The sequence below is a fragment of the Nyctibius grandis genome, chromosome 6 (assembly GCF_013368605.1).
Source record: "Nyctibius grandis isolate bNycGra1 chromosome 6, bNycGra1.pri, whole genome shotgun sequence".
NCBI classification, from domain to species: Eukaryota; Metazoa; Chordata; class Aves; order Nyctibiiformes; family Nyctibiidae; genus Nyctibius; species Nyctibius grandis.
Window position 1 is genome coordinate 2,474,372 of NC_090663.1, and position 19,316 is coordinate 2,493,687.

Here is a 19,316-nt window from a genome sequence, read left to right on the forward strand (position 1 = left end):
ACCCACGAGCGGCGGGGGGGGGGATGTAGAACGAGCGCTGCGCCGGGGGTGTGTGCGAGGGGGGTATGAGTTGGACGAGCCCATGAATTCCGGAGGGGGAGGAAGCAGCTGTATCCCCCCGCTGTTTTTGCCCCCAGCTGTTGTCAGATGGAGAAGACTTTCCAGCTTCGCTATGTGTGACACTAGAAAAATGTCGGGCTCAACGCTGCACGGCCGGGAAGGCGGAGAGCGCGGGCGGCGGCGCGGCCCTGCCGCGGATCCCCCCTGCGGCGGGGAGCGCGGTGGTGCGTGCGGCGCGGGGCGGGGCGGGGCGGGGCGCGGCGGCCGCAGTGCTGCCGGTGCCTCCCCGCTGCCCGCATCGCTGTCGTCATGGCGCTGTGCGGCCGCTCCGCGCTGCTCCCGCGGACCCCGCGCCCCTCGCCGCGCCGCCCCCGGGCCGCCCAGGCCTTCGTCAGGTACCGGGGGGAGCTGCCGGGAAGGGCGGTGAGGGTGAGGGGGGAGCAGAGCTGAGGAGCTGACAGGGAGGGGCCGGGCCGGGCTTTGCGCTGCACTGAGGGGGCTGGTGGGGTGGGGCCGGGCCGGGTGTTGGGGGGCACTGAGGGGCCGGGGGTATGAAGGAGGGTGCATGGAGCAGGGCTGGGGTGTTAAAGGAGCTGGGGGCACCGAGGGGGGTGATGCAGAGGTTTTGGGGGGGGGGTGATGGGGCGGGGTTGGGAGAGTTAAGGGGGTCGGGGGGGAAACGGTGTTCAGAGAGCTGTGGGATGGGGAAGAAAATGGGGCGTTAAGGGCGTCGGGGTGGGCTGGTGGGAAGGATGGGGGGCTTAAGGGCTTTGGAGGTGCTGAGGTAGGCTAGAATAGAGGGGTCGGGGACATTAAGGAGAGGTTTTGTGGCGTGCAGGGGTCATTAAGGAGTTTCAGCGGGTATTGCAGGGGGATTTGGGGTCATTAAGGAGGTTGGGGTGGTTATGGGGGGCTGGAGCATTAGGAGCAGCATTTGAGGGGCTGGGGCTGCGGGGAGAAGGGATGGGGCATCGTCGGGGGTGGCTGATTTTGCAGTTGGCTACTGGGAGACAAGCGTTGATGGCCTTGAGGGGATGGCAGGCAGGGCCTGGCTTGGCTTTGTGGGTGTAGGGATTGGCGAATCCTGAATCCCGCTGGAGGAGGGTGTGTGGGAGGCTGTGCCAGACTGGGGGACAAACAGAGAGGTTTGGGCACTGTGGAGAGGGGCTGGTCTGGAGAGAGTGGGCTTGGGGTAGTGTTACAGTGGGGAGCTAAGCTGGGTCTGGTTTGGGAGGGGCTGGGTGTGGGGCTACCTTGGAAGTAGGGAAAAAGGGCTTGGGAAAGGTAGGAAAAATGAATTAGGGGAGGGATAGCAGAGATTTGGGAGGGGTTGAGGGATTATGGAGAGAAAGGGGATTGTGTATTTGTGTGGGCACTTGCTGGGTGACTTGTGGAGAGCTGCTTGAGGGTGTGAAGGCAATAAAGTTCTCTGAGCTTCGGAAATATGGAGGATAGAGCTTGACCAGAGGTGGGACATGGGGATTTGTTAGATGATAGCGTTGGCTCTGTGGGAGCTCAGGTGTCAGCTCAGGTATCCTTAGGTTGCTACAGCTCTATTTCCTTTTAAAGGCTTAAGGTGCACCCATGTGTGTGTATTAAGCTACAGTGTATTGTCTGAATATCATGAAGAACAACCCAGGAACTGAAGTGCTTGATGCTTTCAATAGTTATAGCACAATACCTGGAGGTACTCACCAGCCTGAAGTCAGATAATAATAGAGTAACTGGTACGTTGCGTGTAAATTGCAGAATTACACGTAAATTGCAAACAAAGGGTTGGCCAAGCTGCCTGGGTGTTAAAGTGGTTATACCTTTGCCATAGCTTTTACATCTTTTTTTTAAAAAAAAGGTTTTGATATTTTGGTCAAGGAGGGAAGAAAAGGATTTTTACTTTTCAGACAATATGCCTGTGAAATGAGAAATTCTGCATTGTGAGAGAGAAATGGAGGTTGTTCTGTTTGCTTGAAATACATGAACATGGTTGTTCCGTGATGGTTATGTTCCCTCTCTGCCTGCAGTTAGAAATTGAGTTGATCATAAGAGGGAAGGAAAAGTGACCTTTTCAATTTTTTTTTTTAACTGAGTACATTAATCTTATTTGTTTAGAAAAGCTTAGTATTTGTTTATAGCTGGAAAGTATCTAAAGATTCATGATCAGTAACGAAATACCAAGATGGTAAAAAAAACCCAAGCTGAAAGAGAAAATGGTTCCCACTCAAGCCTCTCTATGAGTGATTTTTGTAATCTGAGATCCTGGTTTAGAGTTGTCATGAGAACATTCAGACTCTCTGTGAACATCTGCAAGCTTTTGAGCTCCACTGGGAGATCCAGACAGCATCTGTAATTTGGCATGTTTGTAGGAGGCATGTCATCCATTAGGTTTTTTTCCTCCTCAACATTTGTGCAGCTTTTTTTTTTTCCTCAAGCCAGATGGAAGCAGGGAGGCCAGTGTTTGCAATAAATTTCCCAAGCAGTCAGCAGATACCAGGCAGTTAATAAAAATAACTTAAAACAATCCGTTACACTCCTCTCCCCACCCCCAAGTCCCAAACAGGAATGGAAAAATTCTTAAGACTATATAAAGAATAGAGAAACGGCCAGAGATAATTCTTGGAGTTCTTCCACATGCTTCAGAGTTTTGGGCTGCTGTATGGTGTGTTGGGAGTTGGCGTTTACCACGGTGACCCTCGGCGTTGTAACAACAAAAGCAAGTAAAGAATGGTTTTGTAAATAAAAAGAAAAAATCCCTTAACTGAGAGATGAGTAGTACCCAAAAAAGGATATGCCTTTTTAGAAGATGATGTCATGTTCCATGTGGCTGTGTTTAGTGGCAAACGAGTGTTTTCCTGAAGAATACATGCATTTCTGAACAAAATTTCTATTAAATACTTTGGTTACATTGATTTTTAGATGGTGATATTTAAGTTTGTTCTATTTGGTAGGGCTTTGGACCCACCCAATTTTGCATTACCTTTGTGTAAAATAGAGTAGGCAAATCCTCATTATTAACTACATAATACAGATTAGTTCTCACTGTGGGTCTATGTGGGGAAATGCAAAATGAGCACTTGGGTTCATCTTTATGTTGTCTCTGCCTATATGCCCATACTATCCTCTAAACCATTCTGGTTTTAATCACATAGCGGTTAAGTACGTGGCTTTTTTCCTACAGCTTCAGAGGAGCAGGCAGTGGGGTGTTTGGGAGCGTGGTAGTGCAGGGACGGAAGAGTTGTTGTGGTTTCCCAACCAGTTTTAGCAGGGGACATATCTGTGTTGAAAGATTTAACAGTTTGTATACATGTGTTCCTTATGAAATTATGCTGAGGTTCGGGATTTTGTAATAGCGCTGTTTCACCAGATTTTTTTTTAAGGGATGCACTGTATTTTAGCTATGCAAAGAGAGAGCTAATTTAACTTGCTGAAGTACAGGAGGGAGAAAAAAAAGAGCAACAAACCTCATTCCTTGAATCTCCCGGGCAACTAGCGATAGGACAAGAGGACACAGCCTCAAGCTTTGCCAGGGGAGGTTCAGGTTGGACATTAGGAAGCATTTCTTCTCAGCAAGGGGCATTAGCCATTGGAAGGGGCTGCCCAGGGAGGTGGTGGAGTCACCATCTCTGGAGGGGTTTAAGAAAAGACTGGACATGGCACTTAGTGCCCTGGTCTAGTTGCCATGGTGGTGTCAGGGCAATGGTTGGGCTCAATGATCCCAGAGGGCTCTTCCAACCTGATTGATTCTGTGATTCTGTGATAATATGGATGGGTTTCCAACGTGTTAGGGAAATAAGGGTCTGTTGAGTGCTAGGCTGTGGCCAAAGCTAAGAGGGATGTGGGACCATATGGTTGATATGAATAGAAAGGTAGAATAAGTGCTTGGAAAGGCAAAGTTGCCAAGGAGAGGAGCAGAGATGTTGCGTTAGCTCGGCTGCCTGTGGAGCTTCGGCTGAAGTTACCCCTTTGCAATCGTTCAGCTTCAACTGATGGAAAAGCATCTGGCTTCGTGCTTTGTGGCTGCAGTGGTTGTGGTCCAGCAATGGGCTCTGAAAGTAAATTTGGTCTTAAGGCACTGTAGCTTAACTTCTGTTTTCTGCTGAAGCACTAGGTGCTTGCCTTGGCTTTCTGATCAGAGATTGACTGATGGCAGAATAATTACACTTGAGCTGCTGGTCTTTCCTACTTCTTCAAATATTGTCACTTTATCAGGTGATGGTGTTTTTTGGGGGGAGAATAGTTGGCATCCTTGATAACATGCTGCAATTTAAGAAAGTGAAAATACGGAGCTGGTGTTTGTAAATCAGTCTGTTGAACAGAAAATGCGTTAAGGCTGCAGGTCTGACTGGCGTAGAATCGCAGAACGGTTTGGGTTGGAAGGGACCTGAAAGACCATCCAGTTCCAACCCCCTTGCCACAGGCAGGGACACCTTCCACCAGACCAGGTTGCTCCAAGCCCCATCCAGCCTGGCCTTGAACACTGCCAGGGAGGGGGCAGCCACAGCTTCTCTGGGCAACCTGGGCCAGGGTCTCACCACCCTCGCAGGAAAGAATTTCTTCCTCATATCTCATCTCAATCTCCCCTCTTTCAGTTTAAAACCATTCCCCCTCATCCCATCACTCCACGCCCTTGTAAAAAGCCCCTCTCGCGCTTTCCTGTAGCCCCTTCAGGTATTGGACGGTGCTAGAAGGTCTCCCCGGAGCCTTCTCTTCTCCAGGCTGAACAGCCCCAGCTCTCTCAGCCTGTCTCCAGAGCAGAGGTGCTCCAGCCCTCTGAGCATCTTCGTGGCCTCCTCTGGACTCGCTCCAACAGCTCCGTGTCCTTCTGATGTTGGTGCCCCCAGAGCTGGACGCAGCACTGCAGGGGGGGTCTCCTGAGAGCGGAGCAGAGGGGCAGAATCCCCTCCCTCGCCCTGCTGGCCACGCTGCTGGGGATGCAGCCCAGGACACGGGTGGCTTTCTGGGCTGCCAGCGCACGTTGCCGGCTCATGGTGAGCTTCTCGTCACCCATCACCCCCAAGTCCTTCTCCTCAGGGCTGCTCTCAATCCATTCTCCACCCAGCCTGTATTTGTGCTTGGGATTGCGTGCATTTAGGCGATGAGCAGCCTATCATCTGATTGCACCCATGGAAGAACTTCATTTCCAGCCCGTGAGCTGATGTTGAGGCCCGATCTGTGAGTTACTCACAGTAAACAAGTATGCTGAAGGGCTGCACTGTCCAGCGTGGTCGTAGAAAATACCAGTGTGGATATTGATGTGCTTTCTTAATAAATAGTGCTACTGTTCAGATGTGCTGAAGTGCTGAAGATCCTGAACAAGCTTGTGGTTTGCAAACGGCATCAGGTAGTCCCAGATGTTTAGTAAGGAGAGATTCATGCTGGTTCCTATGTGCTTTGAGGTCTCTGAATTACAGAATTGACTATTTCTGTCCATTTAAAGTCAAGACGGAAGGAATTTGGTCCTGTAAAATGCACATGGAGTTGAAATTTCTTTCTTTTACGTCCAGCTTTAATATTAGCTACTTACGGTTGCTAAACATGCCACGTGTTTTTAAAGTTGCTAGATCTCCTATTTACAATCATGTTCCCTTTATTCATTGCAGAGAAATTTTGAGAAGAGCTGGAAAATTGTCATGTATTTTAAAGTGGGTGAATGCCATTGTCTTCTGTGAGTGCCAAGCAGTAAACCAGTTATTTTGGTGAGCTGAGAAAAAAAATAAAACTGAGAAAGCATGTTATTGTTCAAGCTAGATAGTAAATTTCAAATAAACTGCTTTTGAAATTCATGAAGTTCTGAGAGTCTTTAATTCAAGTCTGAATTCTGGTGTCTTTTCACAAATAAGATGGTGATAATGTCAGACTGTGGGAAATCCAGGGAAATCCGTACTCTAGTATAAGCAGACAATAATAACGTTTCTGGTAGAAATTGTGAGGTCAACAAAAGGCCCAGGAAAAATAAACTTGATTTTGTAGGGGGTAGAGTGGAAACAGATGGCAGTAGCAGCAAGTTAACAAGTAGTGAGACTTGGAAAAAAATAAACTATCGTTCCATTAAATTTATTTATTTAATTAAAAAAAAATCAAGTACTTAATGTTAAAACCAGTGTCTGTCTGAGGTAGACGTCATGAATCTATTCAAGCCGTTCCCTGAAGATGAACCTTGTTAATGGGAGGATTTGCACAAGCTTGCCAGGGGTGTCTAGACTTTTTTTCCCCTTGTTCGCTGCTATCTATCAAAGCTTTACCACGTGTGGCTTTTTAAGACTGCCTGGCCTTTGTGGGGGAGGAGCAAACATCTGCCAATATGGAGCAAAGCATACTGCACACGGTGAAATCGCATCCTTTGTCAGCTGAATTGCACGTTAACCGCAGCTGCTGTCCCAGACGTGTGGAAGCCAGACGGTGGGATCCATCGGGGATCGATGCTGGCAGCGTCGCTGCATCAGTGCTGCTGGGTGACAACAAGAAGCTTGCGCCCAGAATAAATTCAGCTAGCAAGAAGGGATGCAGGAGAAGGTAACACGTTGTGGAAGTGCAAATAAAATGAAAATTAAAATACTGTGTGGCATTATTTAAAAAATGTGTGTGTTCTTATTGAGAAAGGCACCGTTGTTAATATTCTCCTTATTTGCCAACACACGTGGCTTGCAGCGCCGTGTCTGTTACCACGTTGTGACAGGCTAGGCTGTTGTACAGCAAAGTACTTTGCATAATTAGTGTGAAGACATGTGAACAGATGAGCACTAATTCTTAGAAGTTAATGATTGTCAATTATCTTCCCCCTTTTTTTTTTTTAATCTAGTCCAAGATTAGCAGAATATCAAGTACCTCAACGTCTAGTTTCTTAATTGGCCCAAGCCAGCTGCCACCCCAAAGCGTGGCTTTGCCTTCTGACCCGCTTCCATCAGCAGTCAGATCAGCTGGCTGATGTTTCAAAGCGTTATTTTTTTTAATTCCCAGGCTAGGGTTTGTTTGGATCCATAAGCTGATCTGACTTGACACGTGGCTTCAAGATGGTTAGTGCAGATACAAAGGCAGCGAGAAGGGCGAGCCTGTCCCTTGCAGCACCGTGGGCTCTTACACTGGCTTAAGGCGATACAGAAAACATCTTCTGTTCAAATGTGCACAGTGGAAAAATTCTCACTTCACCTACTTATCTGCTTCTAAACCAGCCTGGTTGTCTGTAGTTGTCTCGTTGGGCATGGTTGCAATAGACCTAGTTTGAGTAGCTTGCAGCTCATGTCTTGTCTCATTGAAGTCTCCGTGTCCAGCGATTTGGGGCTTCCTTAGAAGGGCTTCATGTAATTGTGATTTTTAACACAATGCTGATTTTTCAGGATCAAGCTACTGTAAAATTGCGTTGTGGTTGTGTACGTGGGTGGATCCAGAGCCCCATCTTCCAGGAGAGTGTCCTGAAGTCTGGAGGGTTATGCCATTGTGCGGAGCTCATTCTTCGTTGCTTCTGTTTGGAATTGTGTGACTGTGGTAAAATGAAAAGGAGTAAAAAGTCAGTACCCTTGCGAGGGCGCTTGCTTGGAGACGGGAAAAGTCATGGAATTTTGTTCCCAGGACGGTTTCTTTGTTTTTGTCAGATGACTGTTTAATGTGAAACGCAAGAAAATGCCGTTTTTTTTTCCCCTCTGACTTTATACACAGTTTAGCCTGTATTGTTTAAAAGCATGTAGTAAGAATTCTAATTATTCTCTTCAGTCTTTCTGAATAACGTCTTTCTTCAGACACAGAAGGCTTCTGTTTTTAATGTCAGCCTTTGAATGTAATGATTTATACACACTTGAAATGATGTTGAAAATATTTCTGTGAAGAAGCTTTTCCAGAGATTTCTTTCATAGAAACCACTTTAAACGAGGCAAGGAAAAATAGTCTGCTGAAGGCTGTTTGCTATCAAGATTGAAATAAAACATCTTTATGGTCATACATCTCATTAGGAAATAATGAACATATCGTTTGCCCTGTGCTTTTTCCTTTTATGTCAGGGCTGTCTCCTGAAGGAAGCGTAGCGCTGACGTTCAACTACGCTTGGCAGAAATTTCTCAGCAGCTTGATCTGAGAATTTTCTCTCTTTTAAGGGGGGCACCAAAGTTATAATACGTGTGAAAAATACAGAAAGTAATTCTAGGAGAATAAAATTCCTAACCTTAAATCAAACTTGAGGGGGAAAGGAATACCCAACGCAAAACACACATGCAAGTACTTTCCTCCTCCAGTTCCTCTTCCCCTTTTCCACCCCACCACAATTTACTTGAACAGATAAAAAAATACTTTCATGGATTTCAAGGAGACAAAAACATTGTGTATTTTGCTTTGCTCTGGTCCTGTTGCAAAGGCTCATTACACTGTTTCTTTTCAGATGATAAATGTACTTGATCAGGTCTCCCTTTTGTTGAAGTTCCTAGTGTGAAGTTAAAATTTAAAGATCTTAGGAATAACTTACCCTGTATCATATAGTAAAATCTTTTAATAAATGGGAATATCTTCCCTCACGAGTTGCTTACAAGGAGTTTGTACTTGTTCTTTGTCAAATTTAGTTCTAACCATTCTTTTCTTTTTAAAAGTGATCAGTGTAGGGGAAAAAAATTGATAGCACCATCAAAGTAAGTATTCATGCTGTGTTTATAATGCATACGAGGTTTTAAAAATGTTTTACAATCCGGATAAACCTGTCTTTGGCTGGAGAATTACTTCAATTTGCCTTGAGAGTAGAAGTTGAACACTTCTAGTAGAGGGATTTTTGCATCTTGTTTCTGAGAGGAGTTTATTGAACAATTTACCTCTTGTGCCTTCAGTTTGGAAGCATTCCTAAATTCCTAATATTTTTTTTTTTTGATGACAGTTTGTTTTCTCACTCTGAGCAGAAGCAGGAAGATGCATCCTCTGATATGGTAAATGTTTTAATAAAAGTCAGTTTGGAAGCTGCCTGTTGTGTCACTGCAGAAGTCCTTGGGCTTTCTCAAAGTCCTTCCAGTCTGTCCTTCACATAGTCTTGGGCAGCACGGCTTCTCTTACACTCCTTTGCAGATAGGTTGAGAAGCAGAATCAGAATCACAGAATCAATCAATCAGGTTGGAAGAGCCCTCTGGGGTCATCGAGTCCAACCGTTGCCCTGACACCACCATGTCAGCTAGACCATGGCCCAAAGTGCCATGTCCAGTCTTTTCTTAAAGCATTTTTGTTTTCTTGCAGTCTTTGTACATAAAGTTGCTTCCATTTTCTAGCGTATTACAGAGGCTCTAGCAATTCTGCTTGCCTGCAGCTGGTCCTTAAAGGAATGTAGGCTTGTTTGCGTGCTAACAAATGAAATAAGTCAAGTTTGTTTGTACCCACAGTGAAGAGTTTCGTAATTTTTTCTACTCTTGATCTGGTGACATGGGAAGTGTAGGAATATGAGCACTGCTTGCCATAGTGGATCATCTTTTGGAGTTTGGTGGAGTCACCATCTCTGGATGTGTTTAAGAAAAGCCTGGACATGGCACTTAGTGCCATGGTCTAGTTGCCATGGTGGTGTCAGGGCAATGGTTGGATTCGATGGTCCCAGAGGGCTCTTCCAACCTGGTTGATTCTGTGATTCTGTGATCTCTCACCTACCTAGTCTGGGGTCCTGCTTAATGAGGGGACGAAAATCTTCCAGAGTAAGATACAAAACCTTAATTTTGGATAGCTGTGAGATTCTGTTTTAGGTCAAGTTTTAAAGAACTAATAATTAGAAGTTGCTAAAGTATGCAGCGTAAGGTTCAGTGTTTCTTTCATGGACTTCACAGCATCCCCTGCATGGGCAACAACATCTGATAGTACTTGATTAGGTGTCTTTTTGCTGTCATCAGTGGCTTTAATTTCTGTTTCTGTATCTAAGACTGGATCAATATGTCTATTCACACATGCAGTGGACTGTGATACAGTACAATGTATAATATAAATAGGGAAGTTTCAGGCAAATAGAATAATTGAGGGATTCAGAACTCAAATAAGCAACCTAAAATTGGGAGAAAATAAACCTGGAGTGGTTTGCACTGATTTTGTACTTCCTATGAAAGTATCTTCAAATGTTGTCTGTCCTTTGCTGCGGGTGTTCGACTTGCACTTAGATTAGCTATACTGTAAACCTTTCATGTTCATTCTGTCTTTCAGAGAAAGTAGAGCATGATAATTGTAGTATTATTGAAAAGATCAATTTGCTTTTTACTTGGCTTAAGTAACTATGAAACTAGGAATTCTTGTTTGTTTGAGCAGATCATGAATTTAGCTCTGTTGCAGTGTTGCTATAAGAGACGTTTGTTTCCTAGAGCTGAACAGCTCATAGTTATATAAACAAGGCTATGAACAACAAAACACATTCAGTAATATCAGCAGCGAAATTTCTTGCCTTCTATCTGTATGAAAACAAGCTCAAAATGTTGCCTAGAAGCACCAATTATGTTGCTCTCTATCTGGCTGTTGTAGCTGATTTTTTTTGTCTGACTTAAAGATGCATATTGGATGACTAAATTAAACTTTATATAATAAACTATTCGTTTTGATTATGAAAATCTTGGCAAGACTTGGTATTGTTTCTTTTTACTGTAGATTACATTTCTTTTTAATGTAGATTATCAAAGGTCATACTTTAGGTTTATAATTTTCCCTAACGGTTCATTTTAGAAAAAAATTCATGGTTTTAATACAGAAGTCATGAGAAAGGTAATGTGCACCTTATGAAAATGATCTAGATATTTCTTTGGGTATGGAGGGAGAAAAAGTTCCTGCTTTTATCATTTGCATTAAGTATTATTCATTTAGAGGTTTTTTGAGCTGTGCTTTACTTTCTGACTGGAAACCCGCTAGTGTAAGTTCAGTTTGTTAATTTGTCTTGCAGAAAAATCATCTTTCTTAAAAAGTGACGCTCCTCTGGAGATTTTATTATGCTAAATGAGAGTATTGGCTGTACATTTTTCCTTTAGGGACTAGGTGAAGTTCTAGAGAGTAATGTAGGATGAGAGGAAAAACTGGTGTACCTGAAGCTTAAGTTGTAACAGCAGATCTCGTGGTCAGGAGCTGTCTGTCGCAGGGCTCACTAAATTTGCTGGATTGGGGGCATGGATGGGACTCTGCAGGTTTGCGAGTGGAGACAGTTCTCTGTGCCTTCCCCCCTTCATCATACTTTGATCTTGTAAGAGTCCTGGGATGTGTCTGTATTATATAGTTACACGGGGTGGAAGCGGTCTGATGGTGCTGGAGGTGCTGAAACTCATCCTTTACAAACTCCGCTTGGGATGTAGGAACTACTGCAGTCCCTTCCCTTGTCAGCTTTCTGCTTGGACATCACCTGCCCCACGTTGCTTTGCTCTCTACTTCTCTGGTAGAGAAAGGAATGTTGCTGGCTTGGTGAGAGGAAACTTGAACAGGAATTTTTGCTAGAGGTTAGAGATTAACAGGGCACTTGGTTAGAAGGGATAATTACGGGTTCTAGTCTTCTCTTGGGGCTATGTACTTCATCTTCTAGTGGACAAAAATAAATAATCTGGGGTTTTATATGACATCTAAATGTATTTCAAACAAAAGTTACCCAAATTGAACTGTCTCCGCTTAGTTTATATAATAAAGAAAAAAAACTAGGCCAACTCTTTAGCTTACCAAATTTGAGCACTTCAAAACACTGACCTTAAGGATGAATTCTCTTTCTTTTGCAGCTGCAGCCGCCTTCGAAACATCCAGAGTATCCTGACACAGAGCAGCAAATCTCAACCTGATGGAATCCTTTGCATTTTAGGTTAGTTTTACTACCCTCCCCTTGGCTTTTGTTCTCACTGTACTGATAAAGATGAAGATCATCTCCTTCCTGCCCCGAGCCCCAGCCCTGTGTCTGAGGGAATGGACAGCTATCTGATTGTCACACTTTTTTCTCCCTAAATAATTCTTAACCCTGTTTACTAATTTCAGGCAAACTTGCTACAATAGTAGTAATATAAACATTCTTGCAAGCCTTATAAAAATTAAGTGGCTGGAGGGAAGAGACAATCTTTGTTAATGTCCAAATTGAAGGAAAGATGGGGAGAATTTAATCCATATCTATTTGGAGTAAACATTCAGCTGTCTAGGCAGTGTGTGCTTTCTAGCTGGTGCTTGGCATAAAAGCTCAAGGCTGAAGGCACCAGCGTTGCAGCTGGTTACCCCATGGAGGGGGGGAAGGGGAAGGGATTAGAAGGTCCTGAGGTTAAGGGGGTGGAGAAGAGCAGAGGAGCACCAAGGTTTGGGATCATGATATGCGGAGCTATGGAGGGTGGTGGTTGAGAACAGGCTTGGCTTATATGAGATGCGGGAAGTGGGGGGAATAATCAGAAAACTGGCAGAATTAATAAAGTGTAGGGAATTTAGGGAGAGGGAGGTCTTGCCTCAGGAGAAGTAATTCAAAATGCATTTAGACTCGCATGAGAAACCCGGGAAGCAGTTATGAGTTAAATGGTGGCACATAAACAGCATGTGGTTTCAGTGCTTTATTTCTTCTGGAGTTGGGAAAAGGGTGATATGAAATAAAGCTGCATATACAAGTGTGCTGTAGGAAAGTAACATGTTTTTAGTACTGCTTTAACATAATTTCTGTATGTAACATCATCTCTTGTTTCTTATTATATAATCAATATCAAGATATTAAATGAAAAATTCAGGAAAGATGAATGAAATACCTTAGAGAAAAGGACCAAGGAGTGATTGTTTAATGTGTTACAGTTAGAGAAATTTAATGTAGCCCTGAAGAAGGTAAGTGTAGTAATGGGCTTATATTAAGAAAGGATACAACAGCCTGGTTTTTAGGTTGTTTTTTGTTTTTTTTAATGATGTAGCAAGAAAACTTGAAGCAGCTCATTTACTGAACCACAAAAAAGTTGTAAATAAGTGTAACCTAGTTATCTTTTGGTCGATGCTAACTGTATAACATGACTCTTCTATCCCACGTTCTCTAGGGTAAGAGTTTAAGATGTCTTTGGCTGAGTAGTAACTTTACAGCTATAAGGTCACTGTGTCAACCTTCCAATGAAACTTAATCATACAGGATAAAGCACTTGGTTTTTGCCTTTGGTGCTAGTTTAATTTCATAAAATATGTCAAGTTGTGCCCTCTCGCCATTGACACTGTAGTATTTCTTGACTAGAGTTAACTCTGAAGCTGCAAGAAGTCCCAAATAAAGAACAGTCACTCAAAACATTGTACGGCTTTGGGGAAAGCATTGCAGGCTTTGTGTAATCCTCAGTGTAATGTGGAGTATTTAAGTCCATGCATAAGACCATACTTCTTCATATATAAGCATTTCTCTTGTGGAAATATAGGAATTGTGTTTTGTTATTAGACTTGGGCTTTGCACTAATCTCTTTCAGCACCCGCAATGGGACTGTTGTTGTCTACTCTGACCTGTCTAACATAACCTGCCAAATTTCTCACATAACTTCTGATTAAGCAGGCATGTCACTCTGTTATAAATGCATTAAATCTGTCTTCAAATACAAGCCAGGTCAGGTGACAAAAAATATGTAGTCTTACATTTTGAGTCCTGTTGACTTGTATGGAAAGCAGATACTTTTATAAGTATGGTTTGGTTTGGTTTTTTTTTACAGTCACTCCATGTTGTATTTCACTTGGCTGTCTGTAATGACCTAGAGTTAATGCATTTCTCTCGCCTCAACTTTACTTTTACATTCTGGGCTGTGAGATAAAAACAATAGAAACTTTCATAGCTTTGCTTAGAGTACATTCATGTTTATACTGAAATTAAAAACAGCATTGTGAGATTCCAAAGAGAGATGAGAACTGACCAGTTATTGGTACAATTATTTAAATGTTACAGCTGATTTTCTTTAAAAAGAATCATAGAATGTGAGGGGTTGGAAGGGACCTCTGGAGATCGAGTCCAACCCCCCTGCCAGAGCAGGACCGATCTAGGGCAGGTCACACAGGAACGCATCCAGACGGGGTTTGAAAGTCTCCAGAGAAGGAGACTCCACAACCTCTCTGGGGAGCCTGTTCCAGGGCTCTGTAACCCTTACAGCAAAGAAGTTCTTCCTCATGTTGAGGTTGAACTTCCTGTGCTCCAGCTTGCATCCATTGCCCCTTGTCCTATCGCAGGGCACAAGTGAAAAGAGGTTGCCCCTTTCCTCTTGACACCCAGCCCTCATCTATTTATACCCATTAATCAGATCCCCTCTCAGTCTTCTCTTCTCCAGACTAAAAAGCCCCAGGTCTCTCAACCTTTCCTCCCTTCATCATCCTCATAGCCCTCTGTTGGACTCTCTCCAGTAGATCTCTGTCCCTCTTGAACTGGGGAGCCCATAACTGAACGCAATACTCCAGGGGAGGTCTCACCAGGGTAGAGTAGAGGGGGAGGAGGACCTCCGTCGATCTGCTGGACACAGTCTTCTTAATGCACCCCAGGATACCATTGGCCTTCTTGGCCCCAAGGGCACATTTCTGTCCCATGGATAACTTGTCATCTGATTTTAAAGTAGTTGAATGGTATATCAAACTACTTAAATTATAGTCTAAACTATTTTTTTTTTAACAGTGGTGTTTCTTGCATCTTACCCTTCAGTGGAGATTTTCAGCTCATGGTTAAGTTAATCTGATTTCTGAGGATATGTGTTTAGCTTCAGTAGGGTATGTCTATAAATCTGACTGTAGTTGTAACTGCTCTGATTGTAGATCAGGCTGCTTCACAGTTCAGCATAGCTAAGGTAAATTTTACAAGATCTTGATATTTACTTCTTATCCTCCCTGAACAGACAGGAATACTTCAGAGGCTGTACCAGTAAGTCTTTAAGTTTATTTTATCTTGGTTCTGTTAATGTATTACTACTTTTTTAGTTATCTTTTTTTTTTTTTCCCTCCATTATATCCATCCAACACAGAGCTCCTGCTCTTAGGATGTGGGAGAAACCTCACCAGCATTTACACAGAATCAACCAGGTTGGAAGAGACCTCAGGGATCATCGAGTCCAACCATTGCCCTGACACCACCATGTCAACTAGACCATGGCACTAAGTGCCATGTCCAGGCTTTTCTTAAACACATCCAGAGATGGTGACTCCACCACCTCCCTGGCCAGCCCCTTCCAATGTCTAATGACCCTTTCTGAGAAGAAATGCTTCCTAATGTCCAACCTGAACCTCCCCTGGTGAAGCTTGAGGCTGTGTCCTCTTGTCCTATCGCTAGTTGCCTGGGAGAAGAGGCCGACTCCCACTGCACTACAACCTCCCTTCAGGCAGTTGTAGACTGCACTAAGGTCACCTCTGAGCCTCCTCTTCTCCAGGCTAAACAACCCCAGCTCCCTCAGCCGTTCCTCGTAGGTCAGACCCTCCAGACCCTTCCCCAGCTTGGTCACCCTCCTCTGGACTCACTCCAACACCTCAACACTTTCTTGAAGTGCATTAGAATTTAGTACATTGCACTGGTTGTTCATCCCATTCCCTTTGCAAACGGGGAATATTTTAATATTGTGCCACTTCTGGTGGCAGTTCCACAACTGCGTGTTGGTTTTGGGCAGATGTCTAAAGGTGATCTGTCCATTCTCTCCAGCCTCCCCTTCCTGCCACCTCCCTGGTGTCCCTAGAGCTCGCATGGCTCTTCAGTGTGTTATGGACAACTATTCCTTGCTTTGATACTCAAGGGCGTGCCAGAAGTGCATGGCCAGGACAAAAAGCAGGACTTTTTTTTACCTGTAGGCTATATTTATGTCAACTTAGCAACTGTGAAATCACAGAGATGAGTGATGACTGAGCTGAATACTTCTGCTGTGCAAAAGGGGAGTCTCAGCAGGCCCCTAGACAGCTCCTTTTCCCTTTCCTCTCTTTCCTCCCCACGTGCGTTTTGCATCAGTGCTGGTGGTTGGTTGATATCTCACACCCACTTCATCTTACTGAGCAGATACTTTTTTTTTTTTCCCTGTATTTGGCCAGACTAGTTTTCTGCCAATTTAGCAAACTGAATCAGCTCACTGAGAGGTCAGATGAGCACTGACTGATGGAGAAGAAGGAGCAGGAACAGCTCCTGACTGAGTCATTGTCTAACTACACCCTTGTGATCAGTTGGGAACAAACTGGGAGTTACTAAACTGCCAGCTCAGCTGGAGACAGGCGTGGGGGTTTCCTAATTAATAGCTTTCCCCATTGTTCTGTGGAGGACTCCTGATACGCTTTCTGGAGGTATCTTATCTTGGTCATTGTTTCATTTCCTGTTTATTTTCCTCTAACTATATCTGTTCATTTAACTCCATATGTTTCTGTAGAATAATATTAAAGCCTCAATATGAAAGCTCCTGTGTGTACTGGATACTCAAAACAAAAACAAAACCCTCAAAACCAATTATTCTGCAGAGTTAATTCTTTTGTGGTAAGCTAATTTCTTCCCTTCTAGCCTGTCAGTGCTCTGCAAGCAATAAATTCACCCATGTCCTCTAAGAGTTAAACTTATCAGCTGCCCCCCTTGGTAGCACCTCCTTTTTGTCTTCTGTTCCCCTTCTTCTGTCATTTAGCTGAAAAAGCAGATTTTGGTGGTTAGCTTTGAAGATCTTCCCTGCTTCAAACCTGAAGAGCTGGTGCACCCTAATAAAACCTCAAACTCTTCAAGTGATGGCGACAACCTAACTTTTTTATGAGGACAGTTTCTCATTTTTCTTCTGATCTTCCAGACTTTATCATCATCTGTTCCTTTTTCTGCTTCACTATGTGTTATTCTGTTAGCCTGAGCACACCACCTTGGCTGTTTAGGCTTTGGAAACCCTGGCAATGAGCCTGATAAGAAGGAGTGCAAATGCCATGGCCGCTTTCATCCACGCTGTTTGGCCTGTAGTTGAGGGTGCCTTGTTAGAATAACATTTGATAGGTGATGTTTGCTTGTGAAACAATGCTGCTTGCAGAACAACTGATCTTGACAGTTACTGCCACTGAAAAGGACTATCCTGACTCCTGCTTTGTGCCAGATTCTGATTGCCTTCAAAAGTTGCCTTAGTTAGGCAAGTAATCAGCAAAACGTTATCTCCAGGACGTTGTGTGTGCTAGCTTTGTAAGGGGATAGCTGATTTCAAGGAGACTGATTGTGTTTAAATGGTGTTCCCTAGAACAATGGGATGGTTGCTTCCTGGAGGAACAGAGCCTCCACACCTGATTGTGACTAAAATCCCACCTAAAGATCACAGAATCACAGAATCAACCAGGTTGGAAGAGCCCTCTGGGATCATCGAGTCCAACCATTGCCCTGACACCACCATGGCAACTAGACCATGGCACTGAGTACCAAAATGGAGGCTTTGGCACCAATATCAGTGTGCTGAGTCCCATTGAATTCTAGATTACATTGGTATGGCTGCTTCCGTGGGGCTGGAAACATGAATAAAATAGAGACTGTGTGTTCTCCCTCTCTCCCCTCTTTTGCACCCTCTCTCTCCGAGTTCCCAGATCCAGGGCAGTCTGGTTATGCAGAAAATTATTGCACAGCAAAGATGGGACATTGCAGCAGGGAGGGGAAATGAGTGACTGGGTCTGAGCATTCTTAGCTGACTCTTTATGAATGCCGTGACCTGAGTTACAGATTGACTGCTAAGGCTCTTGATACTCCCTTTGTCAAGGGGTGTCTCCTAACTCACAGAATTGTGACTCTTTTTAAAAAGAGCATGCTCCAAGGACGTGTATATATGAACGGGAGATCAGTGCTAGAAGCTAAATAGCAGAGGAATGAGGATTCAAAGATTGTGGCAGGAAAGATTTTTGAGGGCTGAGAAAGCTGGGGCAGATGTGATGCAACTTCCCCCTTTCCCAACACAGTTCAAGGAATTCAATGCTATAGTGTTGTTGGTGCCAATAACCATGAAGCCATGAGCAGTACTACAGAGGTTCACAGCTTCAGCACAATTTGAAGTGATTGAATCTGTCTCTTCTGTAGCCTTACACCAGATATCTGATACCTTGGAATATACGTGAGCTATCCAAAGGCTAGTTACTAAACAAACAAGGGAGTTTATTAAGATGAGCGGCTGAGGGAGCTGGGGTTGTTTAGCCTGGAGAAGAGGAGGCTCAGAGGTGACCTTATTGCAGTCTACAACTACCTGAAGGGAGGTTGTAGCTCAGTGGGAGTCGGCCTCTTCTCCCAGGCAACTAGCGCTAGGACAAGAGGACACAGCCTCAAGCTTCACCAGGGGAGGTTCAGGTTGGACATTAGGAAGAATTTCTTCTCAGCAAGGGTCATTAGCCATTGGAATGGGCTGCCCAGGGAGGTGGTGGAGTCACCATCTCTGGAGGGGTTTAAGAAAAGCCTGGACATGGCACTTAGTGCCATGGTCTAGTTGCCATGGTGGTGTCAGGGCAATGGTTGGACTCGATGATCCCAGAGGGCTCTTCCAACCTGATTGATTCTGTGTGATTCTGTGTTTCTATGTGGGATTCAGTAGCTGGATGCAGACATGGCATCTGGTTAGCACTTTAAAGCTGAAGCATAACATAAAAAAGGAACATAATTAGGAGAATCTAGGGTTTGTTCCAATTTCTGGTAGGTTCAGGTGACTCTTGAGTAGCGTGGTTTCCGATGCAAGCCCTGAAACCCAGACATCCAGGCTGTGTTATTACATTATCAGTGTACTGATCTTGATTTGTTGGCAACCATCCAACTGTATCCTAATATAACTTGGTAGGAAAACTTGACGTTAGTGTTTATGAGAAATTTTGTAGCAGTCAAGACTGGTGACCTCTGTCGAGCGTGGATGTCAAGGATGCTACTTCATGCATAGTTCTACTTGTGGAGAAAACTTGATTTATTACAGTAGAATTAGGAATTATGACTGTGACTGTCTTCCAGAGAGATGAAAATACTTCCTAAATCTGTAGCCTGTTTCCTTTCTTGTATTTATCTCCTATCTCTTCATGCTCCAGATCTTCCATTGATTTAATTTTATTTTTCCCAAGGACCAGAAAAGGCTTTCCTTGGAAGCTGTTCGTATACCATATGTTTTGTGAGAACATCTTTTCGTGATTTGTTAGAAGTCCACACTGGCTTTCTGGTGACTCAGGGATTGCACTATAATACTGATAAGATGTTTAATCACGTATTCTAAAGCGGGAGATTTAGGTCACAGGATTAGTTTGTTAGGAAGCTTCAATCAAGAACATATTAATTAGAATGCATACTGCATACAGACAGATGTTTGAGGTTGAATTACTAGAGAAAATTGAACTTTTATTGATGCAGAGCACTGCAGAAAACTAGACTTAATTAATTTCTTTTAAGTAATGCCTGTGGA

The 19,316-nt window shown here is 44.0% G+C and overlaps 1 protein-coding gene across 1 annotated transcript in view; it reads left to right on the plus strand.

Annotated features, from left to right (window-relative positions):
* Nucleotides 1-360: 360 nt before the first annotated feature.
* The window catches only part of DNAAF9 (dynein axonemal assembly factor 9), a 92,861-nt gene continuing 73,905 nt past the window's right edge, over nt 361-19,316 (plus strand). The window contains exons 1-2 of the mRNA XM_068403543.1: nt 361-455; nt 11,733-11,812. Coding sequence (XP_068259644.1) covers nt 370-455; nt 11,733-11,812 — 166 coding nt within the window. The 5' untranslated portion in view covers nt 361-369. The remainder of the gene's footprint in view (nt 456-11,732; nt 11,813-19,316) is intronic.